Below are 18,828 nucleotides of genomic sequence, written 5' to 3' on the forward strand. Positions count from 1 at the left end.
AAATCCGAGAGGCCTTCCCTTCCTGGCCCCCTTCATCCCAGTGCTCTTTGCTGGGGAGGAATAAGACACATCACTTTGACCGGGATTTTACTGGCCACTGAACCTGGGACGGGAATAAAAGGAAAAATGGGCAGAACTGCTTTTCCGGTCTCCCTGCATTATACACGGAGTCAGACAAACCTGGGAGAACTGCTCTCTATAAGCACACTGGCACCATAGTGAACCGGAGGAAAGCACAAGGGGCTCCTATACATAAGAACATCTAAGTTCCAAAGGGCAGCCTAATGTTCTGTAAACTGAAGCAGTCCATGCAAGAGGCATTCTTTACATTTTTATCAGTGGGCTTGGAAGGACTACCATCCCTTCTACTCTAATTACAGGTGTATCCCGAAATTGTGCATCAGCTTTCCTGATTTACATAACTGTTGGTTGTAGTTACATGATCATCTCCGTAGGGTTTTTGTGAGGATTAAGTATGCCATGTGTTAAAACACTGACTACACTGTTCAACACAGAGCAAGTGCTCAAGCAATTTATTAGCATTATTATTAACTATTAATAATAGCTAATAAGTATAGTATCTTCAGAGTCCCTTGGACAGCAAGGAGATCAAACCAGTCAACCCCAAAGGAAATAATCCTGAATATTCATTGGAAGGACTGATGCTGAAGCTGAAGCTCCAATACTTTGGCCACCTGCTGCAAAGAGTCGATTCATTAGAAAAGACTCTAATGCTGGGAAAGATGAAGGCGGGAGGAGAAGGGGATGACAGAGCGTGAGATGGTTGGATGGCATCACCAGCTCAATGGACATGAGTTTGAGCAAACTCCAGGAGATGGTGAAGGACAAGGAAGCCTGGCGTGCTGCCGTCCATGGGGCTGCAAAGAGTCGGACACGACTGAGTGACTAATACTTTCATTTTCAATGTGGGCTATTACTGTCTTCTCTCTCCCCTATTCTACGTTTTGTGCTTACTGTTTCCAGACAGCACTGGGCCCTGCCCACAAGGGAGGCACTTTTCTGAGCGCTTTGAAGGAACGGATTGAGAATTTCTCATTCAAGGGTTCGCGCTGCTGTTTGCTATGGTCTCTGCTAGACGTAACCTGCAGTACCTTCGCAGATGCCTTTCTGCAGTTTATCACTTATCTCTCCCATTGTGCTGAAGTCTTCCGCATAGAAGAGATGTTTTTCTGTGGGCTCAGAGGCGATCTCTTGCAGCTCTTCCTCAATGGCTTTCCCTACCCCCACAGCATACATAGTTATACCTAAGGTACAAAGCAAATGAAGAACAGGGTAGTTACACAGACAGAAAACAAACGTAGGGTTACCAAAGGGGAAGGGCTAACCTAGACGCTTGGGTATATAACAGATATACACTACTATACATCTTGTATAATGGGGAAGACTCTGAAGATACTGAACATAGTTCCTTGTGCTATACGGTAGGACCTTACTGTCTACTTTATATATACGTATATATATATATATAAAATATGTATGTATTGTCTGAATCACTTTGCTGTACACCTGAAACTAATACATGTTATAAGCCAACTTGAAAAAAAAAACACAGTAGTGAGAGTTGTGTTCCCAGCATCTGGAAGTTGTATGTTCTGCACTCAGAGCCAGCTGGATATTAATAACTGATGTGATGTGAGGCATCCATGTCAGCCTCCCTTGCTTTTTCCACCATTTTTATTTTGGCCTTGTGAGCAAAAGACAATGATCCCAGAGAGGAAGAGGGGACACTGAGGAGAGGTTGGGGAACTTGACCACCGACCTGCTCAGCTCTGGACAAGGTCGTTCGCAGATCTTCAGCTTTCCCCTGAATTAGTCTTGTGGATAAAGTCAAAAAGAACACTATCTCATGGCTTACTAAATAAGAATCTCCTCTGGGAGAATTCTTAAGAAACAGGTCAGTTTAAGACCTTGTAACCTAGTTTCTACTTGTCAAAGGTACAAATAGTAACCTTAAGTGACCTGCAGCCAAATGAACCTATTCTGCCCACCCATCTTGGGAGGATAAAGCCTTGTAAGAAGGTGCTAAGCTGAAAAGGAGAATCTGCAGACCACTGGAAATCTTCTAAGTAAAAAAAAAAAGAGAGAACAAACACAAGTATCAACTTTAGATTTCAACAGGCATGTGAGATTGTTCCAAAAGCTTTTATAAACAAAATTAATCATTAGATTCTCTTCTCCAATATCCTCTTCATTTGAAAATTAAACATTAATAAGAACTTAAGTTCTGCTTGATTTTCAACATTTCTCAGCAGATATCATACTCTGGCTAATTCATTAAACTAGATTTTTTTTAAAAAAATAGACAACAAAATGGCCCTTTAAGTCAAAGGGCAAGAATTGTTCCTCATTCTAAAGTCTATGTAAGGTCAACAGCCAAGTTCAGCATATTTGTTTGAGAGCCCAGTGACTTTGCACACAGTCTCCTAAAAAGGATAACTACTATTTTAAGATTGTGTTCAATATACATAGGAGTAATTAAATTAATCAGAGGAAGTCACTTTAGATAAGTCTTGTTGATTTAAGAACCAAGCATATATCTGTTTCTCCCACCACCCGCCTTTGGAGGATTTGTGGAAATTTGGGGGAGAGAGGAAGGTAGGTTGGCTTCCATAAGATAAATAAAAGGACTAACCACTGTCTTTGGAGACAAGGTGTTGCCCCAGTACATTCTAAGAATGCAGGCTAGAGGGGTTGGTGGGTTTGACATGAGCTCAGCTAAGCTAGTCCAGAAGCAAGGAAACCAGGTGTGAGCAGCCAGTTTTACAATCTACCCGGCTGATTCAGGCAGGACACTTCTGGGGGCTCCTGTGCTTTGGGGGCTCAGAAAAAAAGAATAAAGAGTGAAATAAGCAGTATCAGTAAAATGGCCCCCTTCACAAAGACGGTGACTGAAGGTTGATGTGAACCAGCCTTTCTGTGAGGAGGAACGGAGCTCACCAGCGGCACTTTAGCACTTTGATCCTTTGTTCCTTCACTCAGCAAGGATTAATCACACAAGTAGTATGTTCCAGGCCTGACCGAGGCACTGACTCCATAAAGTTGGTGCACACACTTTCCCCCTCATAGGAACTGCTGAAGCAATGTGCTCTCAACAAGTTCTTAAAGAAAGCAGCGTTCAAGCAAACTGCTTCACGACCCTCAGGTCTTCCCGTCTTCCCAAGGAATCCAGACACTTTCCCTCAGGCTGTCTACCCACCATCCTAGCTTCAGGGTTTCCTTTTGCCAAGAGCCATATTCCTCTGCCACATTTGACATCTATAGTCACACCTCAAAAGCAACATAGTCAAACATCTAAAGCAACCTCAAGTCCCCCCTGCATTATACGTGGAGTCAGACAAACCTCAAAGAGGCTAAGCTTTACTGAGCAACAGAGTTAGAGTCATGATCTCATCCGACATTTTGATTTTCTCAAAAGCTCTCTTTTGCCTCCTGCAAACACAAGACTACTCGCTGTCTTAAGGCTACTGCACTCCCAGTATGTTCACTGGTAGTGTTGCTTAAAAAAAAAGGTATATTACTCCAATAAAAAGTTTAAAAATTAAAAAAATGTTGGTAAGAGCTCCTCCTACTAGGAATCTATTTTTAACCAGTTCTTCAGGTGATTCTAAAACAACCAGACCAGTGTCTGGGAAGCACTGTTTATTTTTTGGTTAAACAGCACATGTAGGGTTGATTCTCTGCTCTGGAGGTCACAGCCTGGCTGGTAAATTGTCACAGGAGATGATTACTCAGGTGTGACCTGTGTGCAGACCCCCTTACAGTCGACAAGACTTTGGCATCCCTGTGGGGTCCCTTTAAGGCCACTAGGTGGCAGTTTAGTAAAGGTGTGTAACCGCAGTGACAGGAAGCCATTCTGTCCCCTCAAGGAATCTCACTCCCATGCTCCCCCACCCCAATGTGACCACCAAGCGAGTTTAAGAAACCTGAACCCTGAGTGGGGCAAAACACACCCCCATCCCATATTACCACTGGTCTGGGCTTTACTGGCCCACTCGGAGACGTCGTCCTGAGCCCGTCCGTCCGTGAAGACGATGGCCACTCTGGGCACCCGTGCAAAGAGAGGCCGGGCCCCTTCTACTTGGGTAAAACTTCTCTCAAACATATGCTTCAGGGCCAGCCCGGTCATAGAGCCCTTGCCCATGTATTTCATGTGGGCCACGGCTTTTTTCATGTCTTTGGCCGAGCTGAAGTTTCTCAGGGTAAACTCTGTGCGGACCAGCGTGGAATACTGGAGCAGCCCTACTCGAGCAGCTTTGGGAGAAATCGCCAAGGAATCTATAATTCCAGTGACAAACTGCTTGACAATCTCAAAATTATCTTCTCCAAGGCTCTTGGACCCATCGATCACAAAAACCAAGTCAACTGGGCCTTCAGTGCATCCTACGGGAATAAAAGGAAAGTTGTAATGGTTAAATGATTAAAAAAAATTATGCACGAGAAGAGAAGGAAATTACACTTCCACTGGAGGCACAACTATTTTGGAGAGCTACTTTTATTCTTTTTTTTTTGTTTGTTTGTTTGTTTTTACTTTTATTCTTTAGATAGTAACACGAGATAGACACAAAGTGTTGGAAAAGTCACAAACAACCATAATGTTCACAACTGCCTTTACGTGTGGCAATTTTAAACAATTGTCAAATTGTTAAAAATAGCATTTTCCACAAGCAAAAACACATGGCAGATACACAAATTGGAAACCAGACCCACACTGTACCCCGGATCACCAGCAGTCAGGACTGTGTGTAGAGTACCTTCAGGGTGTGATAGCACCCCCAAAAGATTCCAAAAACTTTACTCCAGGAGAGTGACATCACCCCAGGGCTGGCATCTGACACACAACAGACTTGGAGATTCTTCCAGTTCAGCTCAGTCACCTCGATCTTCTAGGGAGCTCTCCTCGTGGCCCAGCTTGTGTTCGTTACTCTCTGTGTAGCCCTCACACTACTAACCTGGTCAACAAAAATCATTTATTGAGCTCCTGCTTTGTGTAAGGCAGTCAGTGCGGCAGGACCGCAAGTGACCAAGGCAGAGTCCCACACCATGTTGTCCATAGTGCAGCGTGCAGCGTGCCACACTGCACAACAGCCGGCTAGCTGAGTGTCAGCTTCTTCCTCTAGTGCACCAGTTCCTGCTCAGCAGGAGCCATTTCTCATTAATTTCTGCGCTTCCAGTACCTGGCACACAATAGTTGTTCAAAAAACGTTTGTTGACAAAATACACGAAGGAGGTGGTATCCATTCGGCAGTACAACCACTAGGCACCCTCTTCACCATTTTTTTTTTTTTGGCCCCGTTGCACAGCCTGTGGGATCCTACCTACCCGACCAGTGACCAAACCCAGGCCCTTGGCAGTGACAGCTGGAGTCCCAACCCCTGGACCGCCAGGGCCCCATCATTGACATTTTGAAGTTTTAAAATGAATTGTCAGTGTGAATTCCTTACCTACATGGACGTTTTCCAGGCACTTCAGATGGCTGACAATAAAAGCTTTATGCAAATATGTTAGCAAGCTGAGTATAGAGAGATTTTTTTGCTATTTAGGGCTGCGTAAGAAAAATTTACAGATCCCAGATGGATGATCTCATATCAAACAGTCCACAGTATGCAATATAACATTCTCTTTTACATATCAAGGCAGCTGTCTAATACTTGAAAGTGAAGCACAGCAATATTAGGAAGTAGAGACACACACATGCAAAAATATTTCTATTCTTGGCTCGACTAACATGCTAAAATAATTGTGTACGTGTGTTGGAAGAGTTGGGTTCCCGTCTTTCCCCTTTTAAGCGCTTGTCCTCATTACTCAACCTATTGACTTCTTGTTAGTGAAAGAGGAAATGGCCAATTCAGAACTTCATTTACATTCATAGGCTGAATCTCAGGCAGCGTGCACCTGGCTCTCTAGCAGATTTCATAAATAGTGGAATAATTTTTCAGCAGCGAATCTATTTTCTCTTTTCCCTCATATATTATTTTCTTAGAGAATAAAACGAACACCTGCAGCCTCCCTGCAGGGAGCGGAGCAGACGACTTCAGCAGGAGACAAGAATCCTAGATGGAGCGGAACAGCACCAGGGCGGGAGGTGCCGTTTTCTCACTTTAATGACAGCCCGGCTTGCTGGCTACCTATCTGCAGGAAGGTCACTCAGCTTTCCTTGAATGTTTTCTTTTGGTAGTTGAGTCAGTGAGACTGGAGCAGAGCTGTGATTTGCTTTCTGAGCTTAATTTTCACAGAGCTTCAGAAGTTCGGGTTTGGACAAGCCCTTTAAAGGTCACTGGTCCAGCCCCCTTTAAAGGTCACTGGTCCAGCTCCGCTGTTGCTCATATCTTTACTGCAACTCTATAGCCATTCACTCAGCCTGGGCCTGAACAGCTCTTCTGATAAGGAACTCACCGCCTTACCACGGAAGCCCCGTCTGCTCACAGCTCTGCGGTGAGGATGACAGTAGCTATCATTTCTTAGGCACCGAGATGGTGCCAGCACTGGGCTAAACACCTGTAAACACACAATGCCATGTATTTCTCATGACGATTTTGTAAGGTGTTATCCTAATATCATAGGAAGAAATTGAGACTCAAGAGCAGTTAAATAATTTCTCCAAGGTCACACAAATGTAGGAATAGTGGGTTCAAATTCATGAAAATCTGTAATATCAAAGCTCATGATCTTAACTAATTAATCACACAGTTTCTCTGAGACAAAGTGTCTTTGTCCCTGTACTGAGCTGTGGCTTTTCTCCAATGTCCTTTCTTTCCCCAGGGTTTGGGGGATGCCCTATAAATAATGGATGAGGTGACTGTCACTTTGGTATTTGAAAGGTACCTCAAGTCTTTTTTTTTTCTACATAGATCCCCAGTTTCTTCCTTTATTTTTCACTTGACATCATACTGAACTTCTTCACCATGATGCTTTCTAGATTTTGTCTCTATCCTTTATCTTTCTTTTTTTTTTTCTAAAAAATATTACATGCACATGGAACAAAGTTCAAACACTACAAAGGTTATCTATATCTAAATCTCTCTATCTACGTCCTCCTCTATAGCGATACCTATCTTGAGAGAGAGAGTATGTTAGAGAGAGCCTTTTGCAAAATACATCAATGGTAGCACTATAAAAACCACTCGATACCAAGCTTTTTTCATTGAAAATATCTTGAGGATATATTTACAGCTGCTTCATTCCCTTTTTTCATATTTATTTATTTATTCTTGGCTGTACTGGGTCTTTGTTGCGGCTAGTTGGAGCTATTCTTTGCTGCAGTGCTTCGGGCGTCTCCGTGGCTTTTCTTATTGCTGAGCACAGCCTCTAGGTGCTTGGGCTTCAGTAGTTGCAGCAAGTGGGCTCAGCAGTTGTGATGCAGGGCTTGGTTGCCCCGCAGCATGTAGAGTCCTACTGGACCAGGGATCAAACCCGTGAACCCTGCATTGGCAGGTGGATTCTTACCCGTCGGACCACCAGGGAAGTTTTGCTTCGTTCCTTTTACCAGCCGTATAGTATTCTAATATATAGATGCACCATGATTTATTTAATCAGCATTTTATGAATAGGCACTTATTTCCCATTTTTGCTCTACAAATAACACTGCACAAAATATTCCCTCATATGTGGACACATGTACTTCTCTGTGGCATAAACTCCTAGAACTGCAACTGCATTCCTTTATTTATTTTCTTGTGAGTTTGTTTTCATTTTTATTGGGCTCTAGGGAATGGCTGGGAAATAACTCTGCAAGTTATGCCTCACTAGGGAAATAACTCTGCAAGTTGCGCCCCACTAGGGAAATGTCCATTCTGTTTTTCCTGGGATAGTTTTCAGAGCGTTTTCTTTCTCTTGGAGCCACTGCTCTTGCTGGTAGCAGCGTCTTCAGGTCCACTGCAGAGTGGCTTCCCCTTGGAAAAGAATTTTTCCTCTTTTTTCTCGGGGACCCTCTTGTTTTCTGACTCTTTCGGGTCACTAACTGGTTCCTCTTTGGAGAAAGATTTCTTCCTCTTGGAAAGACTTCCACTGCTGGCTGTCTCTTCAAGATCACTACTAACCAGCTCCTTCTTGGAAAAAGGTTTCTTTTTCTTGGGTTTGCAGAAGGAGACAGACGGGTCTTCCATCCCATCCTCCCGAGGAGCCTTCTGGGGCTTTGGATTCTCTTTGGGTCTTTCACTTGTCTCCTCACACTCCTCACACTGCTTTTTTCTGGCGATGCCAGGGCAATGGCAGCCAGTCTTTTCCTTCTTCAAGCGTTTCTTCCCCTGTTTCTCCAGCTTTCTAGGAATCTCATCAGCTGCTTCCTCTGCCTGAACTACTGTCTCCTCCACGACATCCAGATTCTTTGTGGAATCTCTCCCGTCTCAGAGAAGGACGGCCATTCCCCAACTTGTTCTTGAAGCTCCTCCCCGAGTACACTGGGGCCAGGGGTTACCTCAGAGACGCAACCAGTTCCTGAGGCAGTCCCGCATTTGTTTGCCAGGTATCGGGAGCTGCAGCCTTTGTTTTTTGGCAGCTGCTTGGCCAATGAAGCTAGAGTGGAAAATGAGGCCATACTTTGGGGTGTTACTCCCTGCCTTCAGAGCTCTGGAAATGTGGTCCCTTTGCTGGGCCAGGGAATCACTCAGACACCAGGACTGGGCAGGAACTGCCTTTAAAATATTTGCCAAACTGCCCTTCTAAAAGTTGTACCAATTCAGACACCTAGTGATAAATTTACAATTGCCTATTACAACATATGTTTGCCAATGTAAGGAATCATCAAACGTACTGAACTCCGATAACCAAAAGGTAGAAAATGTATTGTAGCTTTAATCTCTCATTATACATTTTCCTTTTTCTTTTGCGTCATGTTTAGAAAATTCTCTACTCTGAGATTATAAAATAACTCTCTCAAGGCTTTTTCTGCCACTTTAGAGATATTATTTTTTAAGTTTAAAAGCACAAGTCTTACCTCCCTCATTCCTGATATTCTTATTCAGCTAGGATCACTCTAGCCTCTTAGCTGATAGTGAACTTCCTGTCAACTGAAACCAAAAGTGTTTTCACAGGTGCAGTTAAGCTCTCTTCCCCATTCAGTATCTATGCATACACATTTATATCTGTGGTAGAAGCAGAGGTGAGGGACTTACTTCCTGCACATACTCCAAAAAGCAATTGCTCCCAAACCAAATTAAAGCAAAAAAAACGCAGTTCAGATCACTTACTTTTGCACCGTCTTCCATCCTCAGCTAGAATAAATCCCTTTGAGCATTTGCAGATGTAGGAATTGCCACGGTTAACACAAATGTGTTCACAGCCATGGTGGGTCGATTTGCAAACATCCTTCCCTGAGGGTAACATAGGAAGTGAAGCAACCCCATCAGTGTAGAAATGAGCTGGATTGAACAGTCATGTCAGGACAGATCATGGAAATAAACCATTAAAAGCTCCATTCAAACCTCCTCTATAACATCCCCCCCTTCAGTCTAATACTCAGGAGAGGGCATGGTAAAGGAAATCTCCTCTTCGAAAGCTCGAGTTTCCATGAAACTGAATGGTAAGCTGGGTGATCAGGTGTCCTGGATTTAATAATTTTTAAAATTGTTCAATGTACTTTGAGGTTTGATTTTCCCACACTACTGATTTTTCCCCATAGACATCCCAGTTTCAATTGTCTAATGTACAGTTCTCATGTGTGAGGCACTTCAGACTCTTCAAAGTAGTGACAGCTCTTTAATCCTCACAGCATCCTGTGGAGAGAGGAGGGCAGGGATAGTCACGCCCAATGGATACATGAAGAAACGAAGTTTGACAGTGCGGCCCAAGGTCACACAGCCACTCGGCGACACGTCTGAGTCAGGAAGCGTCCTGAATGGTCCTCCTCCACAGTATGAAAGCCTTCTGTTCTCTGCTTCCTTCCTGTCATTAGCTCCCTGAGAAGCTTCCTATAAAATTGCAATCAGTCACTACAGATCCCTCTGGAAGGATTTGATTTAGCAATCAAATTTCAGAGGAAGAAGTTGAGCCTTGGGTACAAGTTGTACAAGCTCAACCTACTGAGCAAAAAGCATGTTGAGTGTAGAAATGATGCACACGTGCGTTCCATTCTTACAAAAGCAGAAGCATGAACGAACGGCTCAGGAAGACATAATGGGCAGAACTGCAGCCGTGGTCCCCGCAGAAGGACACCACCGTGTGAAGGCAAACATAGCCTCGCGTAGGGTGCCCTGCAGAGCCAGGCCCTGGACCCACGGGCATCCCAGGAATCAGTCTTGCAAACAGAACTTCCTGCTAAAGGCAGAAAAGCCCCTCCTCCTGGAGGAATAATGAGGAGTGAGTTCTCCTTTATCCCCGTGGAAGCCCCAAGTTATCTCAGGAATCTATGATGTTCAGTTCAGTTCAGTTCAGTTCAGTTGCTCAGTCGTGTCCGACTCTGTGACCCCATGAACCACAGCACGCAAGGCCTCCCTGTCCGTCACCAACTCCCGGAGTCCACCCAAACCCATGTCCATTGAGTCGGTGATGCCATCCAACCATCTCATCCTCTGTCGTCCCCTTCTCCTCCTGCCCTCAATCTTTCCCAGCATCAGGGTCTTTTCCAATGAGTCAGCTCTTTGCATCAGGTGGCCAAAGTATTGGAGTTTCAGCTTCAACATCAGTCCTTCCTATGAACACCCAGGACTGATCTCCTTTAGGATGGACTGGTTGGATCTCCTTGCAGTCCAAGGGATTCTCAAGAGTCTTCTCCAACACCACAGTTCAAAAGCATCAGTTCCCTCAAATTAACCTGTTCCGCCAATGAGGTTCTTTTTTTTCCCTTTTTTAAAACTAAAGAAGAGCCATCCTGCCCACTGGAGCAGAGTATCACAAAAAAAAGTATACCATGTCAAGACCCCCCGAAAATAGGGGTTAACACCTCAGAATCTCACAGAGGGTGGAAATCCTGACCCCGTGCTCATGTCCTGCCCACTTCACTGAGCTCATTTGTCCCCGTCTCTCCCTCTCGGGGCTGTGATGGTTCATTTTATGAGCTACTTTGGCTAGGTTATGGCGCCTGGTTGTTGCATAAAACGCTGGTCTAAATGTTGCTGTGAAGGTACTTCTTTAGATGAGATAATATTTAAATCACGAGCCTTTAAGTAAAGCAGAATATCCTCCATAATATGGGTGGGCCCTATTTTGAAGACCTTTAGAGAAAAAAAAGACTGAATTTCCCCCAGAGAAGAGGAAATTCTGCTTCCAGACTGCCTTCAGATTGGAGCTGCGATATCAGCTCTTCCCTGGGCCACCAACCCGCCCGGCAGATTCCTTATCTATCGATTGATCTATCATCTATCCACAAACACACATATACACACACACACACACATTTTATTGGTTCTCTGGAGAACCCTGAGCAATATACCTTCTAAGAAAACTCTTGTAATCTGTTCTGAGTGACCCACAGAAGTAAATGTTAATGGATAATCCAGATCCCCGCCCCCTCCCCCCCAAAAAACCGTTCATTCCTTCTCTCACCTTCTGCCCTTACTTACAAGGTTTTCCAAGAAGAAAAAGCGCTACAACTATGCTTTGACCCTCACCGCGATTGCTGACCCAGATTCTAATCCCTTCCAATGACTAGCCAGGCACTCTGCTAGGCTCTGCGCATCCACACAACTCCTGTGGAAAGGGGCTACAACTGGGAGAAGTGAAAGCAGCGAAGAGCCTGACAACTCAGGACCCTGGCTGAGAAATTCCTGAAGCACTGAGGGTCCAGTGTACTGATCACGAGCACAGCAGTTTCAGAGCATCCAAGGCAGGAACTTAAAATAGTGACACTGATTATAACAGAAAACTTCCAACGTTAAAAGAAGCTCCCTAACTGTCCTGAGCTGAAGCGACTTACTTCGGCAGCGTTTCCCGTCCTCAGCCAGCCGGAATCCCTCCATGCACTTGCAGACGTACGACTCCCCAGTGCTCACACAAGCGTGCTCACAGCCGTGGTCCACTGCTTGGCAGACATCTTTCCCTGAGGACAGCAAGGTTAAAAATTTCACTAACGTCAGTTTCCCCTGGGCTTCACTTGGGAGGATGCATCCTTTTCAGCCCCTGGACTCCAGGCCCATCTGAGCTCAGCAGGTCTACCTCGGGTTCACTCTCCGAGCTTCCTCACTGTCACAGCCACCGCCATCCACCAGTACCTACTTCAGTGTCTTGTAAAAACACAGTCCATCATGGGCCTTCCGCAGGTGCTGGTATGATTACTTAGGACATTAAACCTCAATTTGGACTGGTGATGCCGAAATCTAGTTTTGAGTTTTTCCCTGACAACATGACTTTGGAGAATCACTTAACCTCTTGCAGGCTTCCCTTTCCTTTATGAAAAATGAGAGTAATACTTCCAGGTACCCATCTTTTCTTTAAATGCATCAATATGAGTTTCTCTTAGTAAAGAGAGCTTTGAGAAGCTTGAGAAGATGACTGACAAGGGCAGGAATCATTTGCTCAGGGTTACCCACTCCCCTTTGACTTGATGGAGACGTGTCTTTGCCCTGTGGAAGAGGCCTTACTTTCTGAGATGTAAGAATGGGCTCATCAAAAGGGGGTCTCTAAGAGGGATTTGTGCCACCAGCAACAATAGCAACAATATTGTTAAAGATAAAGAAGCAGAGACTCAGAGAAGTTATGCTGCTTGCCTAGCTAATAAATGGCAGCGCTGGAAGCTGAGAGAGCCCGGGCTTCGGGCTGGACATCCTTCCAGTAGAGCACACTGTTTCTTGTCACGGGGCGTGTCACCTTCAGCTGTGGCTCTGGCTTTGACTTTTGTCACTTGTCCATTTGTTTGTTTTCTTTTTAATAGGCTCTCTCTTTTTTTTTTTAGGACAGTTCTAGATCTACGGAAAATTGAGAAGACAGTACACAGATTCCCAAAAAACCGCATACCCAGATTCCCCTAGTATCAACATCTTACATTAGTGTGATACGCTTGTTATGATGAATGGACCAATACTGATACAGTAATATCAAACAAAGCCCGTAGTTAATTTACATTTCCTTAGTTTTCAACCTGATGTCAGTTTTTTTTCTGATCTAGGATCCCACATTACACTTACTGGTCTTGTGGCAATGGTTTTAGAGAGTAACTGATTTATACAGAGATCAGGCTGGTGGATTTCAGGCAGAGATCAGACATAATAATGGGAACCCACTCCAATAGGAACTTACTTCTGCAGGTCTTCCCATCTTCACGGAGTATATACCCTTCAAAGCATCGGCACACGAAAGAGTCTCCACTGCTTACACATGAATGCTCACAACCATGCTTGCCCAAAGCACAAGCGTCCAGTTCTGAGAAGCCAGGTGGAAACAGAGAAACAAAAGAAGGAAATGATTCATACATCAGTGACTTCTTTCATCTCTTAAGATATTTCAGACACCTTAAATGAAAGCAGTACTTTATCCTAGAGGGTACATTTCAAAACAGAAAGCATGTCTATGAGCAAAATGTCCTAATATATAAAAAGCACATAAAATAAAATAATACTGTCATCTCTGTAGGAAAAATGATCAAAAGACACGGAAAGACAAGTTATAAAAGGAGAGATAGAAATGGCCTATAAATATTAGAAAATAAGTTCCACATCATTGATTATCATGTAACCATAACGTCAGATTATCAGATAACCATCATTGTCTGCATATCTGCTTATGTGTGCATGTATGCGTCCTACTTCGATCATCCCTCCCTCCATCCATTCAGTCATTCATTTGTTCACTGATCTGTGGAATATTTTGTGAGTTCCGTCTCTCTGAGTCAGGCACTCTTCCAGTCTCTGGGGACGTAACAATGAGTAACACCAAGTTTCTGCTTTTGTGAAGCTTACATGTGGTGGCAGGGGCGGAAGGAAAGAGGGGCAAGACAGACAGACAAATGTATATGTCAGGAAAAGGTGCTCCAGAGAAAAGCAGGATGGAGAGGGCGTGCTGATTTGGAGCGTGCGGAGGGCTTATTCTTTTCCATGCCATGTCAGAGAAGGTGACACTGAGCAGAGCCCTGGAGAAAGAGACGAGTGAATGCGTGGTGCTTGAAAAGAATGACACCCGAGGAAGTACAGCATCTGCAAACAGTGGCAGGAGCTGATTTCAGGAAAGGCAAGGAGATCAGGGGACCAGGCAGGCGATGAGCCAGGACAGACCTCGTGGGAGTCACATGCGGTGGTTGCATCTAAGTCAGAAGGGGTCACACGCGGTGGTTGCATCTAAGTCAGAAGGGGTCACACGCGGTGGTTGCATCTAAGTCAGAAGGGGTCACACGCGGTGGTTGCATCTAAGTCAGAAGGGGTCACACGCGGTGGTTGCATCTAAGTGAGAAGGGTTCTGAGCAGTGGAGTGACATGAACTGACTTTTCCCTTAAAGGACCACCGTGCACAGAACGGGCCATGGGTAAGGCTGGAGCAGGGAGAGTGGGAAGAGAGCCACTGCTCTGGTGGCCCAGACAGGCGGGTGAGAGGGTCAGACTGCGGCTGGACTTTGAAGGCAGAGCCTGCAAGCTTTGCTGATGGGTTAGTATAAAGAGTCCACCTTCACATGGATATGACAGAAGAGTCATGGGTGACCCTGAGGTCCTAGGGCTGAGCAACTGAAGAATGGCATCGCCATAGACGGGGCTGGGGCAGCTTCTGTGACAGCAGGCTGTAAAATCCAGGCTGATATGTTAAAGCCTGATACTGAGGACAGATGGAAAGGGACTTTTTCTAAGAACCAAACATAATTCTGAGAGTCAATGCCATCATTTCAGATGGAGCAGAATTTCTACGGTGGCTTTGGAGTGAGGTTTTAAAATGAATGCTCCAAAGTGCATAATCACTTTTATAGCCAGGCACAGACCATACGTTTTTTTCTAAGGCATTTTTGCAGTATTTTTATTGGAGGGGAGTCTTGAGAACTACCCTATGGGTTAATTAAAGCAGCTGTTGTTTTTCTCATTTACCAGCCAGGGAAACTATGCTTTGGGAAGATTAATGGCTTGCCAACATCAGTTGCTAATAAGTGACAGCACCAGATTAAAAATGTAATCTTCTGATAATAAATACCATGTTTTCCTCAGCTACACTGCGTTGCTATACTCTAAAGTAAGCTTCCAAACATGAAGGGAATTTTGTCTTCGTTTGGGCAGAAGGGCTGCCAAAATCTGAACAGTGGGAAAGTGTTGTATCAACTGAAATTATAACTGCAGACGAGAGTCAAAGCAGAGCTGGCCCTTGCTCTTTGCTCGGAACATGACTTACTTCTCCGGGCACAGTCTAGACTCGTTATTGATGCAGAACATTTCTCGATGGCTTGGGGTAATCCCTCACGTAGTGTTGAGTGGAAATACAATTGAGTGATCCATAATACAGACAGCTGGCTGGCTGTGGAGGTGAGCGTTTTTTTCTCTTCACCATGAATTTATATTAAGAATACTCCATTTTCCAATGCAATAAAATAGCTATAACTCTTTCAGGCCAGCCTTGTCAAGCCATAATGCAGACAGGCCCCCCTGAGCACGCCCCTTCTTTCTGGAGCATCCCCCATGCCCTGTCCTGTCTCTGTAGCCTCATCTCAGGCTGCAGTTTTGAAGAGTGATTGAGTCTTTCCACAAGGATCCTGAAAGGTCATTGGCCCCCCCAGGCTCTTGCAGGAAGAGTCTGTACTTGGCAGAGGGGCACTGCTTTCCTCTCTCGGGAGCCTGCTGAGCCTGAAAGCACTGTTCTCAGGGGGCATCCTCACCATTGGCTGCAGACGATCCTGGGAGTTCCCAGCCCAGCCTCTGAGCTCTCCTGGGCTTTTGTACTAATAGCTGCTTGGAAATTTTGTTGTGTGCATGCTTTAAAAGCATGTAGAGAATTTGAGTTTTTAACCTTTTCCCTTCTTACCTGCTCAGGGCATCTGATCAAGAGACTAGAGCAATGGTTCTCAATCTCAGGGGAACACCAGTCACCTGCAGAGATTATTTGAAAGGCAAAATGGGCCCATGATTCAAAATTCAAACATACTAAGGGGAGACGTCCCCTTTGGAGGGGGTATCTGGTGGTATCTGCCTAAAGTACAAAAGGTACCTTTGACCTGGCAGCTTTACTTCTGGGATCCTCTCCTGCAGATACCCTGGCACCGTATGAAGAGATATACTTTCAAGTCATTCACAGCAGCATCGCTTGTAATAATGAAAAGTGGGGAACAATCCAGATGTCCACGACTACTCAGGAGACAAGCTGAACAAATATTCTACACAGTGAGACTCTGTGCTTAGTCACTCAGTCGTGTCTGACTCTTTGTGACCCCATGGACTGCAGCCTGCCAGCTTCCTCTGTCCATGGGGATTCTCCAGGCAAGAATATTGGAGTGGGTTGCCATGCCCCTCCTCCAGGGGATCTTCCCAACCCAGGGATCGAACCCAGGTCTCCTGCAGTGCAGGCAGATTCTTTACCAATTGAGCCACCAGGGAAGCCCAAGAATACTGGAGTGGGTAGCCTATCCCTTCTCCAAGGGATCTTCTTGACCCAGGAACTGAACCAGGGTCTCCTGCATTGCAAGCAGATTCTTTACCAGCTGAGCTACCAGGGAAATCCCAATGAGACGCTAAGCAGCTGTAAATAAAATAAGGAAGTTGTTTATGTAATGGTTTGAAGAAATCTCCAATAAATATCATTGAGTGAAGAAAAAAAGGCATAGAATGTGGTACATAGTGCACCATTTTGTGTGTGCCTAAGGAAATGGGAAAAATATAAACAGATATTTGTATTGGCTTTTATTCATATAAAGAAAAGTGAAAGTGAAAATCGCTCAGTTGTGTCCGACCCTTTGTGATCCCATGGACTATACAGTCCACGAAATTCTCCAGCCCAGAATACTGGAGTGGGTAGCCATTCCTTTCTCCAAGAGATCCTTCCAAACCAGGGGTCGAACCCAGGTCTCCGGCATTGCAGGTGGATTCTTTACCAGCTGAGCCACCAGGGAAGCCCCAAAGAAACAGGAACAGAATGGAAATAAAATGGAATGTTAGCTATCCATTGTGGAAAAGGCAATGGCACCCCACTCCAGTACTCTTACCTGGCAAGTCCCATGGACAGAGAAGCCTGGTGGGCTGCACTTCATGGGGTTGCTAGGAGTCGGACATAACTGAGTGACTTCACTTTCACTTTTCACTTTCATGCATTGGAGAAGGAAATGGCAACCCACTCCAGTGTTCTTGCCTGGAGAATCCCAGGGACGGGGGAGCCTGGTGGGCTGCCATCTCTGGGGTCGCACAGAGTCGGACACGACTGAAGTGACTTAGCAGCAGCAGCAGCAGCAGCAGCAGCTATCCGTTGCTGTGAATCAAGGTATGCCAACACTTAGCAGCTTAAGGCAACATGTGTGATGTCACACAGTTTCTGAGGGCCTGGAAGCCAGCCGTGGCTCAGCTGGGAGGTTCTGGCTCAGAGTGTCTTCTGAGGCTGCAGTCAAGCAGGTCCCCTGGGAGCTGCATTGATCCCAGGGCTCCACTGGAGCTGGAGGATCTGCTTCTGAGCTCAGTGGTGTGTGCACTGGCCTCAGTTCCTCCCTGGCGGTTGACCGAAGGCTTCAGTCCCTCAACATGTGGGCCTCTCCACAGGGCTGCTCCCAACACAGCTTCCCTTAGAGTGAAGCCAACACGACTTCAAGAAGCCAGAGAGAGCTCCCAGAAAGCAGCCACAGTGTCTGATAACTTCACTGGAGACATGACACAGCACCGCTATTTCCATATGCTGTCAGTCATGCAGGCGGACAGTGAAGGAGGGAAGGAACACACGTGTGTGAATCCAGGAGGGGCCGCCCTGGATGGAGGCTGCCCACTGCCTGTTACCTGGGAACCAAAGGGAGGCAGGGGGATGGAAGGGTGGGCAAGAGTGGGAGCCAAACTCCTTAATGCACGTCTTTTCGTATTGTTTTGATTTTTAAACTATGTATACCTTTTACCATTCTACAAATAAAATCAGATTTAAACAGACAAAAAAATCTTATACAAGTACCCTTCTCTCTCACCTTTGACACCCTACGTCATTATTTTTTAAAGGCAGCACCGTGATTCATTTAACCAGTTTCTTATTGGAAGCGCACTGAGCTGGTTCCTAGGCTTTGCAGTTACAATTGTTCCTGCAGGGGATACTCGTGTACCTGTAGTTTTGCATACAATGGGAAAGCAAGTCCGAAAGATAAACATCTAGAAGTAGGATTGCCTCACTAAAGGGTAGGAACATTTACCCCCGGATAAATATTTTTCAAATTGTCCTGCAAGAAGGTTGCATCAATCAACGTAAGATAATCTCTATTTCGGGAGGTCCAGGGTGCTGCCTGGACCTTCGGACGTTCTATAAAGCCCCACGGATGACACCAACAAACTGCCAGTAGTAAGATGCCAGCGTGGGACCCAGAACGTAGGTTCAGAGACCTTCCCAAGTGTCCAGAGGGGTGATGCCACTCCTCCATCATCATGAACCACCTGCCATCATCTTTCTCCTGGGCTGTTACTCTACCTACCAACTAGGTCTTCACAGACCTACTTCACCCCCTCCAGCCCACTCTCCTGGACTCAGCCAGAGTGCTCTTCTAAAGCGTGTGTGCAGACATCCCTCCCTCCGTCTGCCTGACACCTTTAGTGCCTCCTGAGAGTCTGGCTAGGACTCACTGGTGAGGTTCGCAGGACCTGCCCGCTGCCTCATCTCAGCCACGCTCCCCCCACCTCTGAGTACTTTCTTTCAGTATCTCAGGACCAAGACAGAAAGTGAAAGTAGCTCAGTCGTGTCCGACTCTTTGCAACCTCCATGAACTATACAGTCCATGGAATTCTCCAGGTCAGAATACTG

General features: G+C 45.5%; 1 protein-coding gene across 2 annotated transcripts in view; it reads right to left on the reverse strand.

Moving 5' to 3' along the window:
* Positions 1 to 18,828, reverse strand: part of MATN2 (matrilin 2) — a 166,777-nt gene that overhangs the window by 3,182 nt on the left and 144,767 nt on the right. For both annotated transcript variants that reach the window (XM_052651949.1, XM_052651948.1), the window contains exons 11-15: positions 13,189 to 13,311; positions 11,870 to 11,992; positions 9,207 to 9,329; positions 3,988 to 4,401; positions 1,113 to 1,265 (exon numbers count right to left, since the gene is read on the reverse strand). In XM_052651949.1, coding sequence (XP_052507909.1) covers positions 1,113 to 1,265; positions 3,988 to 4,401; positions 9,207 to 9,329; positions 11,870 to 11,992; positions 13,189 to 13,311 — 936 coding nt within the window. The remainder of the gene's footprint in view (positions 1 to 1,112; positions 1,266 to 3,987; positions 4,402 to 9,206; positions 9,330 to 11,869; positions 11,993 to 13,188; positions 13,312 to 18,828) is intronic.

The sequence above is a fragment of the Budorcas taxicolor genome, chromosome 14, assembly GCF_023091745.1.
Source record: "Budorcas taxicolor isolate Tak-1 chromosome 14, Takin1.1, whole genome shotgun sequence".
Lineage (NCBI taxonomy): Eukaryota > Metazoa > Chordata > Mammalia > Artiodactyla > Bovidae > Budorcas > Budorcas taxicolor.